This window comes from Xenopus laevis, chromosome 4S, assembly GCF_017654675.1.
Source record: "Xenopus laevis strain J_2021 chromosome 4S, Xenopus_laevis_v10.1, whole genome shotgun sequence".
NCBI classification, from domain to species: domain Eukaryota; kingdom Metazoa; phylum Chordata; class Amphibia; order Anura; family Pipidae; genus Xenopus; species Xenopus laevis.
Window position 1 is genome coordinate 130300086 of NC_054378.1, and position 22021 is coordinate 130322106.

The window sequence follows — 22021 nt, forward strand, 5'->3', positions numbered from 1 at the left end:
CCCCACCTGCCCCACTATATGTGACATTATACCCCACCTGCCCCACTATATGTGACATTATACCCACCTGCCCCACTATATGTGACATTATACCCCACCTGCCCCACTATATGTGACATTATACCCACCTGCCCCACTATATGTGACATTATACCCCACCTGCCCCACTATATGTGACATTATACCCCACCTGCCCCACTATATGTGACATTATACCCCACCTGCCCCACTATATGTGACATTATACCCCACCTGCCCCACTATATGTGACATTATACCCCACCTGCCCCACTATATGTGACAATATACCCCACCTGCCCCACTATATGTGACATTATACCCACCTGCCCCACTATATGTGACATTATACCCAACCTGCCCCACTATATGTGACATTATACCCAACCTGCCCCACTATATGTGACATATACCCCACCTGCCCCACTATATGTGACATTATAACCCCACCTGCCCCACTATATGTGACATTATACCCCACCTGCCCCACTATATGTGACATTATACCCCACCTGCCCCACTATATGTGACCATTATACCCCACCTGCCCCACTATATGTGACATTATACCCCACCTGCCCCACTATATGTGACATTATACCCCACCTGCCCCACTATATGTGACATTATACCCCACCTGCCCCACTATATGTGACATTATACCCCACCTGCCCCACTATATGTGACATTATACCCCACCTGCCCCACTATATGTGACATTATACCCCACCTGCCCCACTATATGTGACATTATACCCCACCTGCCCCACTATATGTGACATTATACCCCACCTGCCCCACTATATGTGACATTATACCCCACCTGCCCCACTATATGTGACATTATACCCCACCTGCCCCACTATATGTGGACATTATACCCACCTGCCCACTATATGTGACATTATACCCCACCTGCCCCCACTATATGTGACATTATACCCCACCTGCCCCACTATATGTGACATTATACCCCACCTGCCCCACTATATGTGACATTATACCCCACCTGCCCCACTATATGTGACATTATACCCCACCTGCCCCACTATATGTGACTTACCCCACTATTACTATAACAAAATCCAGCAGGTTCCACCCGTTCCGTACATAGGCGTTGGGGTGCATCACTAATCCGTACGCGACGATCTTCAAAAAGGTTTCGATAGTAAAAACGATGAGGAAGGCATATTCTACTGTTTCCTGCAACACAAGAGAGAAGTGCAATGAAAACGTGCGATAGATCCAAATGCAAATGATATGAGAGTGTGACTTTACCCCATCTGAGCAGTGTGGTGCTAAAAATGTCGTTCAACTACAACTCCCAGAATCCCCTGACAGCAGGGCTGCTGTTAGAAATTGTAGAGCACCACCACCAGGTGCCCAATGGGAATGTAGAGATCCTGCTGCCATGCGGTTGGTCCTCAGATGCTGCTGCTGCAGATGTTGGGGGTTGTAGTTGCACGAGACCTGGCTGGCAACTGTATTTATTCAAGGGCACTTTCCATAAGAAGTATTTGAGGAATGACACAGGGTTGTTATATGTTCCCTATCAGATCTGTCCCAGGCATTAGTCATTAGGGCCCCGGCAGCACAAGGGCCCCATTGTTATCTGACCTTCAGCCATTAATCTGTTTATCATTCATTTCCCCGTCATTCACCATTAATATATATATATATATATATACAGAGTACTGTATGTGCAATTATCTGACTTATCATTCATTTCCCCGTTATTCACCATCACCTGGGAATGAGACTAAATGAGAGAAATTCAACATATAACAGACAAACATGACAGGGCCATAGCCTAGAATTGTGCACTTTGTTTACTATTCAGCCCAGTCTGCTGCCCCCCAGCTACAAGGCATTTCCAGTCTATATGTGACTTTGCAAAACCCCCTTTTCTGGCTGGAGATGGACAAATAATACAAAAAGAAAAGAGAAAGAAAGAGGCGGATGTTCTTCTGCTTAGGAAAGATGTGAGAAAGGTTTCTAATTTTATTCCTAAGCAGAAGAACATCAGCCTCTTTCTTTCTCCTGACAACTTCCTTGACTACTTGCTGGTCAGACTGGTGGGAAACTGACCAGCAGGTGGCGATGTTGTAACACAATTCATTCATATTAACAGTACATGTATCCCTTAATATCTTGGAATTAAAAATAAATAAATAATGAATGTACAAAAGTGCTTAGAGTAGCCCCTCATAATTTATACATTCAAGAACAAGGCAGCAATGAGTTCAGAAATAAGCCCAGTTAGGCTGAATATTCTCCCTCACTTCCAGCAAGCTTGAGTATATAAATATATACAGTATATATGTGTCCTATAATAAGACAAAGGCTTGCCTTGCTATAAAGTATATTGAGTCGCAGCTTTGTATATTGCCTCCCTGTCAGCAAGCGGGAAAGAAGGGGCCCTACAGCGCAGTTACGGGAAATGATCACTGCAAAGAAGTGTTTCTGGAAAGTTCAACAGCCCCCTCCGACCCCGTCTCCTGGCACCAGTCTCAGAGTTGTGACACCCATTATAAGGCACTGGCACTAAACAGGCTTCCATTTACATGCATGAGTATGGCATCTGCTATCCCAGTATCCAGAAAGCTCCGACCTACATGCCATTTCCCATAATGCCCTATTGCTACATTCAATATCTCATCCTTGCACTAATTACCTTCTTTTCTGTAACAATAAGACACTTGTACAGGTATGGGATCCGTTATCCGGAAACCTGTTATCCAGAAGGTTCCAAATTAAGGAAAGGCCCTCTGCCACAGACTCCATTATAATCAAATAATCCAAGTTTTTAAAAATGTATTTCCTTTTTCTGTGTAATAATAAAACAGTAACTGGTACTTGATCCCAACTAAGATATAATTGGAGGCAAAACCAGTCTATTGGGTTTATTTAATAATACCTATATAATATAATGCCTATATAATATAATGCCTATATAATATTATGTCTATATAATATAATGTCTTTATAATATAATATAATATCTATATAATATAATGCCTTTATGATATAATGCCTATATAATATAATGTCTATATAATATAATATCGATATAATATAATATAATACCTATACAATATAATGCCTATATAATATTTTGTCTATATAATATAATACCTATATAATAAAATGCCTATATAATATAATGCCTTTAAGATATAATGCCATTATAATATAATATAATACCTATACAATATAATGCCTATATAATATTATATCTATATAATATATATAATATAATGCCTATATAATATAATGCCTATATAATATAATGCCTATATGATATAATGCCTATATAATGTCTATATAATATAATATCTATATAATATAATGCCTGTATAATATAATACCTATATAATATAATTCCTATATAAGTAAATACAGCATATTGGCCTGGGCTGGGTACAGATTAGGGGAGGGCAGGTTAGGGTGGGCATGTGCATCACTAGTGGAAGGGCCACAATGCTTTGTATGAGCCCCAGGGCATAGGAGGGCTTTGCGAGGAAATAAGGATTGTGGGAGAGAGACAATATCATGTTATATACAGAATAGGGCGGCCCTGTATGTAGTGTGGAAGAAACCATTATAGTGGCAGGGAAAGCCCAGCAGCAGAAATATCTCTAAATAACTGTGCTGAGTTTGCCTTTAATTGCTATAGTGACTCACACACAGCCTATTTGTGCCTATACCCCACACTGGAGCAGATAAATCACAGTCATTCTCCCATTTATTTCATTTCTCCTTTATCAATGGGAGTCGGGAAACCATGAAACCCAGTTAATTGCTGCACTGGGGAAGGAGCAGGGTGGCTGCAAACCTGCCAAATTAATCTGGATTAATCTTTTCTCCCTAAAGTTATAAGCGACTGCAAATGGAACATGAAAGTTATAAGTAGGTCAGAGCAGTCATGCCCATATAATGCCAGCGATACTTCCCTTTACTCAGCACATTAACTCTTTCACTGTATGGCGACTGGATTAGAAATATCCCTTTATACAAATAACCCTCGCCATGACATGCTGAGAGTGACAGAAGGTGAGAGAGACAGAGGGTGAGAGAGATAGCGGTTGAGAGAGACAGAGGGTCAGAGTGACAGAGGGTGAGAGAGACAGAGGGTGAGAGAGACAGAGGTTGAGAGAGACAGAGGGTGAGAGAGACAGAGGTTGAGAGAGACAGAGGGTGAGAGAGACAGAGGTTGAGAGAGACAGAGGGTGAGAGAGACAGAGGTTGAGAGAGACAGAGGGTCAGAGTGACAGAGGTTGAGAGAGACAGAGGGTCAGAGTGACAGAGGTTGAGAGAGATAGAGGTTGAGAGAGACAGAGGGTGAGAGTGACAGAAGGTGAGAGAGACAAAGTATGAGAGCGACAGAGGGTGAGAGAGACAGAGGTTGAGAGAGACAGAGGGTGAGAGAGATAGCGGTTGAGAGAGACAGAGGGTCAGAGTGACAGAGGTTGAGAGAGACAGAGGGTGAGAGAGACAGAGGTTGAGAGAGACAGAGGGTGAGAGAGACAGAGGTTGAGAGAGACAGAGGGTGAGAGAGACAGAGGTTGAGAGAGACAGAGGGTCAGAGTGACAGAGGTTGAGAGAGACAGAGGGTGAGAGAGACAGAGGTTGAGAGAGATAGAGGTTGAGAGAGACAGAGGGTGAGAGTGACAGAAGGTGAGAGAGACAAAGTATGAGAGCGACAGAGGGTGAGAGAGACAGAGGTTGAGAGAGACAGAGGGTGAGAGAGATAGCGGTTGAGAGAGACAGAGGGTCAGAGTGACAGAGGTTGAGAGAGACAGAGGGTGAGAGAGACAGAGGTTGAGAGAGATAGAGGTTGAGAGAGACAGAGGGTGAGAGAGATAGAGGGTGAGAGAGACAGAGGTTGAGAGAGACAGAGGGTGAGAGAGACAGAGAGTGAGAGAGACAGAGGGTGAGAGAGACAGAAGGTGAGAGAGACAGAGGTTGAGAGAGACAGAGGGTGAGAGAGACAGAGGGTGAGAGAGACAGAGGGTGAGAGCGACAAAGGGTGAGAGCGACAGAGGGTGAGAGAGACAGAGGTTGAGAGAGACAGAGGATGAGAGAGACAGAGGGTGAGAGAGACAGAGGTTGAAAGAGACAAAGGGTCAGAGTGACAGAGGTTGAGAGAGACAGAGGGTCAGAGTGACAGAGGTTGAGAGAGACAGAGGTTGAGAGAGACAGAGGGTGAGAGAGACAGAGGGTGAGAGAGACAGAGGGTGAGAGGGACAGAGGGTGAGAGAGACAGAGGTTGAGAGAGACAGAGGATGAGAGAGACAGAGGGTGAGAGACAGAGGTTGAGAGAGACAGAGGATGAGAGAGACAGAGGGTGAGAGAGACAGAGGGTGAGAGTGACAGAGGGATCAAAGTGACAGAGGGTGAGAGCGACAGAGGGATCAAAGTGACAGAGGTTGAGAGAGACAGAGAGTGAGAGAGACAGAGGGTGAGAGAGACAGAGGTTGAGAGAGACAGAGGGTGAGAGAGACAGAGGGTGAGAGCGACAAAGGGTGAGAGCGACAGAGGGTGAGAGAGACAGAGGTTGAGAGAGACAGAGGATGAGAGAGACAGAGGGTGAGAGAGACAGAGGGTGAGAGCGACAAAGGGTGAGAGAGACAGAGGGTGAGAGAGACAGAGAGTGAGAGAGACAGAGGGTGAGAGAGACAGAGGGTGAGAGAGACAGAGGTTGAGAGAGACAGAGGGTGAGAGAGACAGAGGGTGAGAGAGACAGAGGGTGAGAGCGACAAAGGGTGAGAGCGACAGAGGGTGAGAGAGACAGAGGTTGAGAGAGACAGAGGATGAGAGAGACAGAGGGTGAGAGAGACAGAGGTTGAGAGAGACAGAGGGTCAGAGTGACAGAGGTTGAGAGAGACAGAGGGTCAGAGTGACAGAGGGGGAGAGAGACCTTTGCAGTCGGGACCTTTGCTTTCCCTGTACTTATTTTCCTGCACAAAACTGTAAGACCAGCTTCATATCCAGTCCAGTTGCCCAAATCCCCAATTAGTGGATGAGAGACAGAGGGCCAAGAGTAGAACAACTACGGGTGCCACAACTCATTGTCATATGTCCCATTATCCAGCCTCCTGGGAGCCTGTAACTTTGGTTTTCACTAACCAGTCTCCCAACAAACAGCTCTTGTGCCATTAGCCAGTGAGACTTTGTCTCTAGGATTGTGCTCAAAAGGCAAGTTGTGACTGTCAGCCTTATAGAACCCATAACTAAAGCTTTGTATGAATTACCTACTATATAAACCCTGTGGAGGTGCCAGATGCAGCACAATGGATGTACATAAAAGTCCATATAATATAATGGATGTACATATAATTCCATATAATATAATGGATGTACATATAAGTCCATATAATATAATGGATGTACATATAATTCCATATAATATAATAGATGTACATATAAGTCCATATAATATAATGGATGTACATATAAGTCCATATAATATAATGGATGCACATATAAGTCCATATAATATAATGGATGCACATATAAGTCCATATAATATAAGGGATGTACATATAAGTCCATATAATATAATGGATGTACATATAAGTCCATATAATATAAGGGATGCACATATAAGTCCATATAATATAATGGATGCACATATAAGTCCATATAATATAATGGATGCACATATAAGTCCATATAATATAATGGATGCACATATAAGTCCATATAATATAATGGATGCACATATAAGTCCATATAATATAATGGATGCACATATAAGTCCATATAATATAATGGATGCACATATAAGTCCATATAATATAATGGATGTACCTATAAGTCCTGGAAACACTTCTTCCCGCTTTCTAGAGCGGCACTTATGGATCGGATTTTGTTTTGCGCGTGTAAATATAACACTGAAATTGTTTTTGGTTGAAATGAATCTCCACTTGGGAAAGAGAGAAGATTTGTTGTATTTCAATAGACACATTTAGATTTATTGCGTTTACTGAGGGTCGGAATCGCATTTGTGCGGAAACTGCCGCTGTCCCTGGTGCTGAATAATCAGCTTCTTCCATAACGTGCAACACCTTTATGTTAACTTTTAGTTTATTATAGAATGGCCAAATCTAAGCAACTTTCCAATTGGTCTTCATTGTTTATTTTTGTGAATTTTTTAAATGATTTGCCTCCTTCTTCTGACTCTTTCCTGCTTTCACTGGGGGTCACTGACCCCATCTAAAAACAAATGCTCTTTAAGGCTAGAAATAGATTGTAATTGCTACTTTTTATTCCTCATCTTTTTGTCCAGGCCTCTCTTATTCATATTCCAGTCTCTTATTCCAATCAATCCAGGGTTGCTAGGGGAATTTGGGCCCTAGCAACCAGATGGCTGAAACTGCAAACTGGAGAGCTGCTGAATAAAAAGCTAAATAACTCAAAAACCACAAATGATAAAAAATGAAAACCAATTGCAAATTGTCTCAGAATATCCCTCTCTACTTCATACTAACCGTTGATCAACCCCTTTAACCCTTTAATTGTGCCTTGAAATAAAGCACTGGATAATATTATCTAGGGTCCTCCTGAAAAAAACAGTAGGTTGTGACGTTGGCCCCTCTTACCTAAATACCCGCAGACAAAAACAATAAGACGCCCTTATTCGGCATCTAAGTGGGACTTTTCAGGGTCTTCAGAACCAGGACCTCCCACTATGGACTCAAGCTGGAATACTTATACTTATACTTCAGAACTTTGCTCTGACTTGTGCAGCATCTGGAGGCCTTTTAACACAGTCCCAGCTCCGCTATCCATTGACTGGTGCATAAATGCTTGACACTGCTGAACATGGGGCTGATTTTATTGGGACATTACCCATTAGAGATATGGCTGGTACCGGGGCATTTGTAGGAGCTGGCTGTGGGCACCAGGCGATTCAGGGCACTGCTCAATCAGTTGCATGAGAAATGATCTCTAGCACAAGTCTTGAGAAGAAATTGCTCGGAACTGGGGTTTTCCTGATTGCAGATCTTTCCATAACTTGGATCTTCATACTTTGAGTCTACTAGAAAATCATATAAACATGAAATAAAGCCAATAGGCTGGTTTTGCTTCCAATAAGGATTAATTATATCTTAGCTGGGATCAAGTACAAGCTACTGTTTTATTATTACATGTATTGGACCTTTTATCCAGAATTCTTGGGATCTGGGGTATTCTGGATAATGGATGTTTCTGTAATTTGGATCTTCATAACTTAACTCGACTAGAAAATCATATAAACATGAAATAAACCCAATAGGCTGATTTTGCTTCCAATAAGGATTAATTATATCTTAGTTGGGATCTGTAAGGAGCACAGTCCGGCGCGTCCTTCCCCGTCGGCGTCCAATCCAAAATGGTGGCGCACAGGCAGACCACGTGGGAAGTTGACGCCAGTGTCTTGTTTTGGATGCAGCGACTTGTCTCCAGCGTCAAACGTCACGACGCCAGCGTCAAAAAGTGCAGCTTCGACGTGCAACATCAGCACGTGACGCATGACGTCACCACGCACCTTTTTGCGCCAAAATTCAGCTTTAAAAGGAGGCCTACAGCCCTTGCTTCACTGTGTTCCTGGGTGCGATTATTGTGTTTTTGGACTCTTGATCTCGACTTCTGCCTGTTTCCCATCTACAAATTCTTGCTGCCTGAACTGATCTGCCCGTCTGACTACCCTTCTTCTTGACCCCATTTTGTACCGCGAACTGTGTTTGGAAACCTCAAAGCTTCCTCCTTGGTCCGCTACTTCAAACTGAGCCTTCGGGCCATGACAGGATCAAGTACAAGCTACTGTTTTGTTATTACACAGAAAAGGGAAATCATTTTATAACATTTGGATAAAATGGCGTCTATGGGAGACGGCCTTTCCATAATTTAGACCTTTCTGGATAATGGGATTCCAGACAACAGATCCCATACCTGCATTTACACTTCCACATAACGTAACAGAGGCAGTTGATACACAGATCCACACCAGGCCTTAAAGTTATAAAAAGTCCAATTTATTTGTGTTTCAGTAAACTGACAGTAAGTGCGCATATGAAATAGCCAGTGCATGGGGCCCCTCCATCTATCGGCCGCACTTCTCCATGTCTCTAAAAGGTAAAATAGCTCAATCCCGCTGGATGAGGGATTCCCAACAGATGACGCCGGCACTTATATTTAGAGCGTGCAGGCTCGGCGCAATATATAGAAAGCAATAGAGTCTAAGATTTGTTATGACAGGGTTAATGTCCCATTAAAGGGGCAGGACTCACATGAACAGTCAATTATTAGCGCCTCTACACGTGAAACTGTCAAAATAGTTGAGATTCCTTCAAATAAAAAGCCAGAAATTGACAGTGGAGAAAAAGCAGCTTCCCATGTACAGTACTAATGGTTTTCCTTCAGTCCTTTGCTTTATTGCTTTTTATCTATCCCATGAGCCTTTACCCCACCAACCTTGCAGGAGGGCTGCTCCCTGTATTTATGCCTCCGTCTTGAACTGTTTTATTGCACCTAATTATATACACATTTCAATGTATCTATTCTACCCCCTCTAATCTACCCCCTCCTACCTGCTCTCTGGGGCCCTTAGCTGGGTGTACTGCATCCTTTGCTTATACTATACACTGTATATTTCTTATATTATACACTGTATATTTCTTATACTATACACTGTATATTTCTTATTCTATACACTGTATATTTCTTATATTATACACTGTATATTTCTTATACTATACACTGTATATTTCTTATACTATACACTGTATATTTCTTATACTATACACTGTATATTTCTTATATTATACACTGTATATTTCTTATACTATACACTGTATATTTCTTATATTATACACTGTATATTTCTTATATTATATACTGTATATTTCTTATATTATACACTGTATATTTCTTATACTACACTGTATATTTCTTATATTATACACTGTATATTTCTTATATTATACACTGTATATTTCTTATATTATACACTGTATATTTCTTATATTATACACTGTATATTTCTTATATTATACACTGTATATTTCTTATATTTTACACTGTATATTTCTTATATTATACACTGTATATTTCTTATGTTATACACTATATATTTCTTATATTATACACTGTATATTTCTTATATTATACACTGTATATTTCTTATGTTATACACTGTATATTTCTTATATTATACACTGTATATTTCTTATGTTATACACTGTATATTTCTTATATTATACACTGTATATTTCTTATATTATACACTGTATATTTCTTATATTATACACTGTATATTTCTTATATTATACACTGTATATTTCTTATATTTCTTATATTATACACTGTATATTTCTTATATTATACACTGTATATTTCTTATATTATACACTGTATATTTCTTATATTATACACTATATATTTCTTATGTTATACACTATATATTTCTTATATTATACACTATATATTTCTTATGTTATACACTATATATTTCTTATATTATACACTGTATATTTCTTATATTATACACTGTATATTTCTTATGTTATACACTGTATATTTCTTATATTATACACTGTATATTTCTTATATTATACACTGTATATTTCTTATATTCTGATATAGCCACCGTCCTGCTACTTTATGCCCCACACCTCCCTTATAATTCTATTTAAACAGATAGAGTTAAGCAAGTTCATGCATTCTCCATACACACCCCTCTGATTGGTTTATATGGTCCTCAATTTCCATGCACACCCCTCAGATCAGTTTATATGCTCCCCAATCTCCATGCACACCCATCTGATTGGTTTATATGGTCCTCATTTTCCATGAACACCCTGTTGATTAGTTTATATGGTCCTCATTATTCATGCACATTCCTCTGATTGATTTATATGGTCCTCAATCTCCATGCACACCCCTCAGATGAGTTTATATGTGTCATGGTCGGCACCCAACACCAGAACAAATGCCAAGCACCCTGGTCTCGGCTCGTGCTTCACCTGTAGTGTAGAGCCCTCAGCTACTTGGATGCCACCAGGACTTAAATGAGAGGTGCAAGGCTAGAGGTTCTGGATAGGCAGAGGGGCACGACTGTTAGCGAAAGTCTTTGGGCAAAAGGTCATAGTACAAGACGTTAGGCAATAGAGTAGTCAGATCAGGCCGGGTCGGGGCAGTCAGAGAGTAAACGTAGTCAGGCAGGCAAGGGTCAAACCAGGTAGTCAATCAGAGGGTTAAGCAGAAGGAGTAGTCGATATTCAGGCAAAGGTCAGGATCCAGGTCCGGACTGAGAATTAAAACAGGCCCTGGAATTTCAGGTACACAGAGGCACACATAGAGGCCCAAACAGCCCCACCAGCCCACTAAATACTTACTTTCAATGGGACCTTATAGCAGCCCCTCTGGCATTTGCCAGAACCCACAGATTGCCAGTCCGGGCCTGTCAGGATCCAGAGGTCAGAATAGTCCAAAAGCCAGGCAGGGGTCACAACAGGAATCAAAACAGGTTCAAAACAGGATAGCAAACACTCAGAAAGCTCCAGGAACAAATTCCTATCACGGGCAATGATCTACAAGCCAAAATCCCCTTTTGAGCGTTTGAATTTCGCACCATTGCACGCCTCTGCGTGCTGACATCATCACGCCAGCACGTCCGCGTCTATAAAGAAGACGAGACGCGGGCGCCCGCGCCCTAATGAGCGGCGACAGAGCAGACAGAGGAGCAGTGGGCGTCCCCGCCGCACCCCTAGACCACCAGGGTGAGTTTCTTTTATTACAATATGCTCCCCAATCTCCATGCAAACCCATCTGATTGGTTTATATGGTCCTCATTCTCCATGCACACCCCTCTATTAGCATGTGACTGGTGTCCTGAGGAGAATTTGTGGTACGCTGTGTCACTATAGCTAAGAGGCTCATTTCAACCGAAACTCTCGTGTGTAGCCCTCTAATCCTATTGTATCTATAACCTTTGTTTGTTATCCACCATTTGTTCCCTGTTCGTTATAAATAAGGTAAAGCACTGTGTATCTTGTCGGCGCTATATAAATAAATAAATGATGATGACGATGATAATGTGAGTGTGTTGCCACCTTCCTGAGTACAAGCAGATTCAGTCTTGCCTAGGAAAGCCATTGTTTTTGGGTTGTTTTATAAAACAAGTGTCGGGCATGACATTTCCTCAATATCCCTCACACCTTTGCACCAGAATCCCAGGAAGGCTTCATCTTCAGGCTCCCAATATTTTTTTTTTTTTACAAGATTGTTTACAGATGCTACGTTTTCTCTAAAACGAGAAGCTAAACACTGAATAGAAATCAGTGCAGCCTGCATCACAATTGATTCATAATCAGCCCTTTAGCTTCTATGACAGATGCAACCTCAATTTCTGCTTGATGATTTCCCATAACCCCTAAGCTTAGCTCCTCCCCAGAGCCCACTGAGCATGTGCAGTGCCACTGACTCACAGTAACAAGATCAGGAGATGAGAAACTGCTAAGGTAAAGGCCTGGAGCATTACTGTTATAGGGCTGCTAAACCTCTAGGCTGCTACAGTAAATTCTGGATTAATATCTTTCAGGGTTAAGTTGTCCTTTAAAGGATACGTATTTTCAAGTGAATGGACAGGGAGCCCATCACAAGTGATTACTCACATGAGAATAAAGTTACGGCCGTGCGGATGCTGCAGAGACTGTAGAGATTTGTCAGAATAATGCGCCCCTGCGACTGCATGAAAATAATTTGCAGTGTCACATTCACAGGGAGGGAGGGAGGTGTCTCCGGAGAGGCTCTTTCATATTAATCCCCCTGACACCTTGTTCCTGTGAGAGGTAAATGTGCCCCGTGCTCAGGATTTTGTTTACATTCCCCAATGCTCTGACTTTTCTCCCAGACGTGGGATGTATAATATATATATATAGTGTGACAGAGCGCAGACACATTGTATCACTGGAGCTTTGTACATCCGTCTCTGTGCTGGGCCTGTGTCACTCCAGAGTAAACCAGTAGTAAGTCCATCACAGAGTCGCTTTATACCCCAGAACCACAACTGAGATCATTATTATTATTATTCCCGGCTCTGTTTGTTCCAATGTTTCCTCTCTCTGTTCCCTCCACTATTTCACTCAGCTCATAAAATTCCCTTCAACAACTCCCTTGTACAATATATATTTCTATATATCTACAGACCCACACATACTATATATATATATATTATATATACTATACTATACTATATTATATATACTCACACACACACATATATATATATATTATATATACTCACACACACACACATATATATATTATATATACTCACACACACCCCCACATATATATATATATATATATATATATATATTATATATACACACACACTCACACACACACATATATATATATATATATATTATATATACACACACACACATATATATACTCACACACACACACACACATATATATATATATATATATATATATACACACACACATATATATATATATATATATATATATATATATATATAAATGTCCAGTTAGTACCCGCACTCTTTCCTTTACAATTTCGTGGGTGCAGCGGTCAAATAGAAATATGTAGCCTTCAAGAAGGACCAGCACTCCACTTGTTCAGGTGATCAAAAAATCTTTTATTTCACATCAAGCGTGTATCCAACGTTTCGGCCCACATTGGGGCCTTTATCAAGGATGATAAAGGCCCCAATGTGGGCCGAAACGTTGGATACACGCTTGATGTGAAATAAAAGATTTTTTGATCACCTGAACAAGTGGAGTGCTGGTCCTTCTTGAAGGCTATATATATATATATATATATATATACACACACACATATATATATATATATATAATCTTCAAAGCAGACCAGCACTCCAAAATTCTCAATCAAAGAAAAGTTTATTCAAACATCACTCACGTGTCCAACGTTTCGGCCCAGATTAGGGCCAAAAACCACAAATAATAAAAAATGAAAACCTATTGCATATTGTCTCAGAATATCCCTCTCTACATCAGACTAAAAATGTACTAATTTAAAGGTGAACAACTCCATTAAGTACTCAAATGTTAAATTTTCCAGGAATTTTTACCACTTTGATGCTACGCCTTTAGAAAATGTAAAATCAGGGTTCTATTGTATCTTCTCTTTATTTGTATTATTGTATATTTGTATTTACTATACATATAGGAGGAGGTGCCATATTGATTCCCTTAGACAGTACAGTATGAGGGTATAGCTTATTGTGTGCCCAGAACATTCCTTCTCTGTATATTTGTATTTATACATATGGGAGGAGGAGGTGCCATATTGATTCCCTTAGACAGTACAGTATGAGGGTATAGCTTATTGTGTGCCCAGAACATTCCTTCTCTGTATATTTGTATTTATACATATGGGAGGAGGAGGTGCCATATTGATTCCTATATGCATGTAGATGTATTTTAATGTACATAACATAAATCCCATAGTAAAATAAAGGTTATGCAAAAAATCCCATCGTTTCCGTTTAATTCCAAACCCACCCTTTCCTCCCCACAGAATGCAGCAGAAAGAGTTACAACACATAACAGTCATTTTTATGATTCCGGAGTTGGGAATAAAGCCTTTGTCACAACAGAATTTCCTGACACCTTTATAAATCTGCTCCTACAATATAAATATTTTGCTCTACACGGATCCCTTTCTGCAGAAAGCCGAGTCATTTCCTCGTGGCACTGGCCTTTTAAGGAGAAGCTGAGAAGTATAAGAATATATACAGTATATACAGTGTATACCTTTCAGCTTATGAGAGATCTTTACACTCGGATGCTTCTAATTTAAAGAGGAAGTTATTAATTCTTTATTGATTCTGTTTGGTTTCTGATCAGCCGTATGATTAACCCCAATGTTAAGGCTCCAGCAGAGTCAGCTCTGAACCCATGAAGATCCCGGGCATCTCTCTGTGCCACTTATTTCTATTCACCCTCTGTTCTTTATAGTAACAACGTTTCTAGTTCATTATTGACCAAATTCTCGCAGAAATTGTTTTAAGAAAAACAGGCTGATGTGCAACCCTGGTGCTGCAGCCGCAACATTGAAGTGTTACATTTAAATGAATTATTCAGATTAATGGTTTCCCAGGAAAACCACAGCCACAAATTCCCATGTGATCCAATGAGCAACGAGAGAGTACGAGTACTACTACTGTCGAATGGTCAAATATTCAAACGATTTTTAGTTCGAATCGTTCGATTTGAAGTTGAAGTCGTAGTCGAAGGTCGAAGTAGCCAATTCGATGGTCGAAGTAGCCAAAAAAAACATTCGAAATTCGAAGTTTTTTTTATTCTATTCCTTCACTCCAACTAAGTAAATGGGCCCCTTACTGTATGTGTCTACATAGTTTTATTTCCACCTGATATTTAAATATATAATGAGGTGGATGTCTAATTAATTTCCTTATTTTTCTTAAAAAAACTATGGCAGCAAAGGTATTCTCCCACAATTCAGCAGGAACGGCCCCCTAAATTTGCTCATAGTCTGTACAGAGAGATCACATAAAACTATGGCAGCATAGGTATTCCCTGTACTAAGCACAATTCAGCAGGAACAGTCCCCTAAATTTGCTCATAGTCTGTACAGAGAGATCCCATAAAACTATGGCAGCATAGGTATTCCCTGTACTAAGCACAATTCAGCAGGAACAGTCCCTAAGTTTGCTCATAGTCTGTACAGAGAGATCCCATAAAACTATGGTACATAGGTATTCCACTGTACTAAGCACAATTCAGCAGGAACAGTCCCTTAATTTGCTCATAGTCTGTACAGAGAGATCCCATAAAACTATGGCAGCATAGGTATTCCCTGTACTAAGCACAATTCAGCAGGAACAGCCCCTAAGTTTGCTCATAGTCTGTACATAGAGATCCCATAAAACTATGGCAGCATAGGTATTCCCTGTACTAAGCACAATTCAGCAGGAACAGTCCCTAAGTTTGCTCATAGTCTGTACAGAGAGATCACATAAAACTATGGCAGCATAGGTATTCCCTGTACTAAGCACAATTCAGCAGGAACAGTCCCTAAGTTTGCTCATAGTCTGTACAGAGAGATCCCATAAAACTATGGTACATAGGTATTCCACTGTACTAAGCACAATTCAGCAGGAACAGTCCCTTAATTTGCTCATAGTCTGTACAGAGAGATCCCATAAAACTATGGCAGCATAGGTATTCCCTGTACTAAGCACAATTCAGCAGGAACAGCCCCTAAGTTTGCTCATAGTCTGTACATAGAGATCCCATAAAACTATGGCAGCATAGGTATTCCCTGTACTAAGCACAATTCAGCAGGAACAGTCCCTAAGTTTGTTCATAGTCTGTACAGAGAGATCCCATAAAACTATGGTACATAGGTATTCCCTGTACTAAGCACAATTCAGCAGGAACAGTCCCTAAGTTTGCTCATAGTCTGTACAGAGAGATCCCATAAAACTATGGCAGCATAGGTATTCCCTGTACTAAGCACAATTCAGCAGGAACAGTCCCTTAATTTGCTCATAGTCTGTACAGAGCGACTTTTAACTATCCCTACTAATATAAATATATTTCATTATACACAGACATACAAACTGAGAGGAAGTCATGATAATCTGCTTCTGACTCATATGAACCATTTCCCCAGACCCCTTAGGCTAGCAGTATCATTGAACCCCTCCTTTGCCCTTGAAGAGACTTGAAGTCCCTCTGCTTTCCAGATAATCAGTTCCCCACGTACTATAGAAAGCAGAGAGACAGAGAGAGTGGTCACATGATCCAGCCTGTGCTTATAAGTGGCTGCTCTGTTCCCCCTGATTCTAATGAGCATCTCTCAGAGGGTGCAGGGAGTTTATCAGATAAATATGAAGGACTGACATTCTAGGAGAGATCAGGAATAATAATCACTGTGAATTCTTGTATGTGATGAAAAGTCGGGTGCAATTGGACATGTGCTGATATATGGGGGGGTATTGCCTGCAGATAAGGGAGAGATTGGCCCTCGCCAGCACAATAACATGGGGGGGGGGGTTGAAGGGCATATTATGGGCCATGGGGCTTATTTAAAGGGGAAGTTCATGCTACAATTAACTTTTACATTGTTTACATAGTGAAAGCACCTCACTGTGAGATATATATATATATCAGTTATCTGGAAACCTGTTATCCAGAAAGCTCCAAATTACAGAAAGGCAGTCTCTCATAGACTCCATTTTATCCAAATAATTCAAATTTTAAAAAATAATTTCCTTTTTCTGTGTAATAATAAAACAGTCGCTTGTACTTGATCCCAACTAAGATATAATTAATCCTTATTGGAAACAGAATCAGCCTATTGGCTTTATTTCATGTTTATATGATTTTCTGGCAGACTTAAGGTATGAAGATCCTAATTACAGAAAGATCTGTTATATATAAGATACTGTATGCCTGTGGGAAACCATAAATCAAGTGCAGGTGTGTTATGTTAGTTCCCCTTTAACCACAGAGCAAGCAATTAGACTGGATAAAGCTCTGAGCATTTCTACACAATGTAGTTCTTCTTTATCACTGGCTTTTATATGACTTTATGTCTGTGTATCCAAGCGAGAGAGTGCGGCCAGGCAGCTCAGCTCTCTATTCTATGAGTTAAAATGAGAAATGTCCTGGAATAAATGTGCTTTTATTCTCCAGACACGGCCACTGCCAAGGGCCACTCTATTCACTGAATCTAAGCACATACTTACATATACTCTCTATATATATATATTTATTACTTTCCATGATACTGATTAAGACTTTTGTCACAGACTGTCGTCTATATGTAGAAAGTAAAGTACATGTTCCAGGTTCATACACTACATATAATATCTACTTTATCTAACAGAATGTGTCCCTTTCCCTAGTTACAGGGGGCTGAGCAGTTCATCTATATAGCCCCCCCAAACATAAATAAACCACTGAAGTACAGAACATTCCGTAACTGTGGAGACTTATATGGGGATTGTGATTTACAGCAGGAACTCACTGTTAATACAGTCACAGATGAATGTTCCTCATATTCCCAGTATCCCTCCTGTATCCTAACCAATTCATCCCCATTATCCCTAGCTATTCCTCATATCCCCAGTATCCCCAAATCCTTATCTATTCCTTCCCAGTATCCCTTGTATCCTTATCTATTTCTCCCCAGTATCCTTATCTATTCCTCCCCTGTATCCCAGTATCCTTATCTATTCCTTCCCAGTATCCCAGTATCCTTATCTATGTCTCCCCAGTATCCCACTATCCTTATCTATTCCTTCCCAGTATCCCTGTATCCTTATCTATTTCTCCCCAGTATCCCAGTATCCTTATCTATTCCTCCCCAGTATCCCAGTATCCTTATCTATGTCTCCCCAGTATCCCACTATCCTTATATATTCCTTCCCAGTATCCCTTGTATCCTTATCTATTTCTCCCCAGTATCCTTATCTATTCCTCCCCTGTATCCCAGTATCCTTATCTATTCCTTCCCAGTATCCCAGTATCCTTATCTATTTCTCCCCAGTATCCTTATCTATTCCTCCCCTGTATCCCAGTATCCTTATCTATTCCTTCCCAGTATCCCAGTATCCTTATCTATGTCTCCCCAGTATCCCACTATCCTTATATATTCCTTCCCAGTATCCCTGTATCCTTATCTATTTCTCCCCAGTATCCCAGTATCCTTATCTATTCCTCCCCAGTATCCCAGTATCCTTATCTATCGCCCCAGTATCTCAGTATCCTTATCTATGTCTCCCCAGTATCCCAGTACCCTTATATATCCCTCCCCAGTATCCCTTGTATTCTTATCTATTCCTCCCCAGTATCGTTACCTATGTCTCCCCAGTATCCCATTAACCTTATCTATTCCCCCCAGTATCCCGGTATTCTAATCACACAGACGCAGCAGACAGTTTCCCAGAATAAGAAGGGACTCGGCTTCCTTGATGTCTCTGTGGAGTCCAATCAGTTGTGTGAGAACATTCCCAGGGCAATTCCCAGAGGAGACGGACAGATCAGAGACCAGACAAACAGACAAAGACTCACCGTCCTTATGTCCCACATGGTTTTAATGGGAAAAGCTATTTGGGTGTCTGAACATTTGTGTGTTGTGGGAGCCCAGGGCCCCTCTAGCTGGATACACAGGCACAACTCACAGTGTAGGGGGATGTTACACACTATAGTAGGTTTAGCAATAAATGTTTTTTATCTAAGATCCTAAGCTGACCATATGTACTCATAACATACAGGACAAAGGGTGCAATGATTATCTGTCCTTGTATACTGGGGGGACTTGTGCTCATATAACCAGTAATAGTGGTGTAACCAGTTACTGGGAATACTCTTTGTACCTCTGTATCAGTCAGGGCTCCAACAAGCCCCCTATTCCTGTGCAAACCCCCCAGCAGCCACTGGGTCTGCTCCATGTAACTGTAGATATTGTGATATTATTATTATATGTCCTAAAGCGATTGTGTTGATTCACGTCACTGTGAGTTGGGGAGGATGAGACTCACAGGCAGCACATCACTCTCTCCCACTAACTGAGCTGTGAATAAACCCCCGAACTTCTGGGCAATATGGGGGCCACATGGGGGCAGGTAGGACAGTAGAGTGCGAACGACAACCCCGGAAATTGACCAACTAAATGACTCACAATGGCCTTTGACAGTCAATAAAATCAAATAAAGGTCTTTCTTTAATTGCTTTTAAAGTGAGTGAGTGTGAGTGTGAGTGGGGCAGCTCAGTGATCCAGGTGCAGGTTCTGTTCCAATTGGCTGATCCATTAGTTGATCCATTTCTCAGTAGGATCTATGGGGAATATAAGTGTAACTATTGTATCAAGTCTAACAGTTGCCTTTAATGACACTCAGGGACAAACACATAGATCAACTCATGGATCAGTTACAGGGTCGCCGACCCCTCTCCCACAGCTGCTTCACAAATACATAAGAAGGGGAAACCTGAAACTTTACACTTAAATATTAGATAAACATTCACAAATAGAAAATAGAAGTAATTGGGAAAGAACTCAATGGATGGTATGCAGTCCCCCACCAGAACTCAATGGATCTTAAGCATTGTCCAACAAGAACTCAATGGATCTTACACATTCCCCCATCAGAACTCAAACAATCGTATACATTGCTCCACCTGAACTCAATGGATAATATGAATTCCATAATTCTATGAATCTTATGCATTCCCCCTTCATGTCAATATAAGAAGCAAATAAAAAGGCAAAACTAAAGACACGAGAAGCAGAATTCTATTGGTGTCAGCCCAATACATCTGTTCTCAGTGTAATGAATATAATTTACAGCAACACCGAGCATCTGTTCCACTAAACTTCCATGTACTAAGGTCATTTTTCTATTGTTCATGTTCCTGCAGTGACCTTGTACAAACACTATAAGGCCATGCATGCAGCACTTTATACTTTATTATATGGTGTCGCTAGGTAACCACATCCTCCCAATATAAATGCATCCAACAACATAGTGAATATTGTATAATATAAGTCACAAAGGAATTATATTACTGTATAAAGGCACAAGGCTGCAGCCAGGGTTATACAGGGAACTCTGAGTATCACTCATGTATTATAAGGGATAATGTACCCCCTACTGTAAATGATAAGGATATTAGAAGTCACTGAGGGGTTGTTCTGTGACCATATAAAGGCACAAGGCTGCAGGCTAAGTTATACAGGGAACTCTGAGTATCACTCATGTATTATAAGGGATCATGTACCCCCTACTGTAAATGATAAGGATATTAGAAGTCACTGAGGGGTTGTTCTGTGACCATATAAAGACACAAGGCTGCAGGCTGAGTTATACAGGGAACTCTGAGTATCACTCATGTATTATAAGGGATAATGTACCCCCTACTGTAAATGATAAGGATATTAGAAGTCACTGAGGGGTTGTTCTGTGACCATATAAAGGCACAAGGCTGCAGGCTGAGTTATACAGGGAACTCTGAGTATCACTCATGTATTATAAGGGATAATGTACCCCCTACTGTAAATGATAAGGATATTAGAAGTCACTGAGGGGTTGTTCTGTGACCATATAAAGGCACAAGGCTGCAGGCTGAGTTATACAGGGAACTCTGAGTATCACTCATGTATTATAAGGGATAATGTACCCCCTACTGTAAATGATAAGGATATTAGAAGTCACTGAGGGGTTGTTCTGTGACCATATAAAGACACAAGGCTGCAGGCTAAGTGCTTTTATGCAGGTCATGGTGAGTTGATGTTGTTTATTATATTCATATATACATTGTAGAGGGTAGTTTATCTGAAACAAGGAGGAAGAAGGTCACTGAAGGTTAAGGTAAGTCCCTGCTTTATAGAAACAACAAACAAAAGTGGACATCAGGTTACAATGAGCCATATGATGGAGCTAAGTGTTCCCAGGCCTCAGGGTCCCATTAAATATAACAGTTTCGGGATAATATTTGGTTTATAAGTAAACAGTCGCCGGTGAATGATCTTTTCAGATGAGACAAACGGCACCAAGAAGAAGAGAGGAAACCCTGTAATAAGTGCGGGTGCAGTGAAGGGGGCAACAATGGGCACATCTAATTCCCCTCTAGTGGTGCCGTCAATTCTGTACAACTTCTACCACTTAAAAAGACCTCGGACAGAAGTACAAGAGAACTAAGTGACACTAAGGGTCTGGTGTAAAGTCAGAGTTCAGCACATACAGGTGCAACACCATAGAACCCCCTATTCACAGACAGCACCCAGCTCACAGCCACATTATTATCCAGTCCTGGATTTCCTTCCCACTAAACAATGGCTCATCCTTCCTCACCCTAATGACACGGGCTCAGCCAAGTCCAGACTGGCAATCTGTGGGTTCTGGCACATGCCAGAGGGGCTGCTGTAAGTTGCCACAGACAGTGACTATTTATTAGGCTGGTGGGGGGCTGCTTGGGCCTTTGTGTGCCA

General features: G+C 40.9%; 1 protein-coding gene across 3 annotated transcripts in view; it reads right to left on the reverse strand.

Annotated features, from left to right (window-relative positions):
* The window catches only part of LOC108704388 (voltage-dependent L-type calcium channel subunit alpha-1D), a 147779-nt gene that overhangs the window by 100407 nt on the left and 25351 nt on the right, over window positions 1–22021 (reverse strand). For all 3 annotated transcript variants that reach the window (XM_041561867.1, XM_041561866.1, XM_041561868.1), the window contains exon 4: window positions 1082–1221. In XM_041561867.1, coding sequence (XP_041417801.1) covers window positions 1082–1221 — 140 coding nt within the window. The remainder of the gene's footprint in view (window positions 1–1081; window positions 1222–22021) is intronic.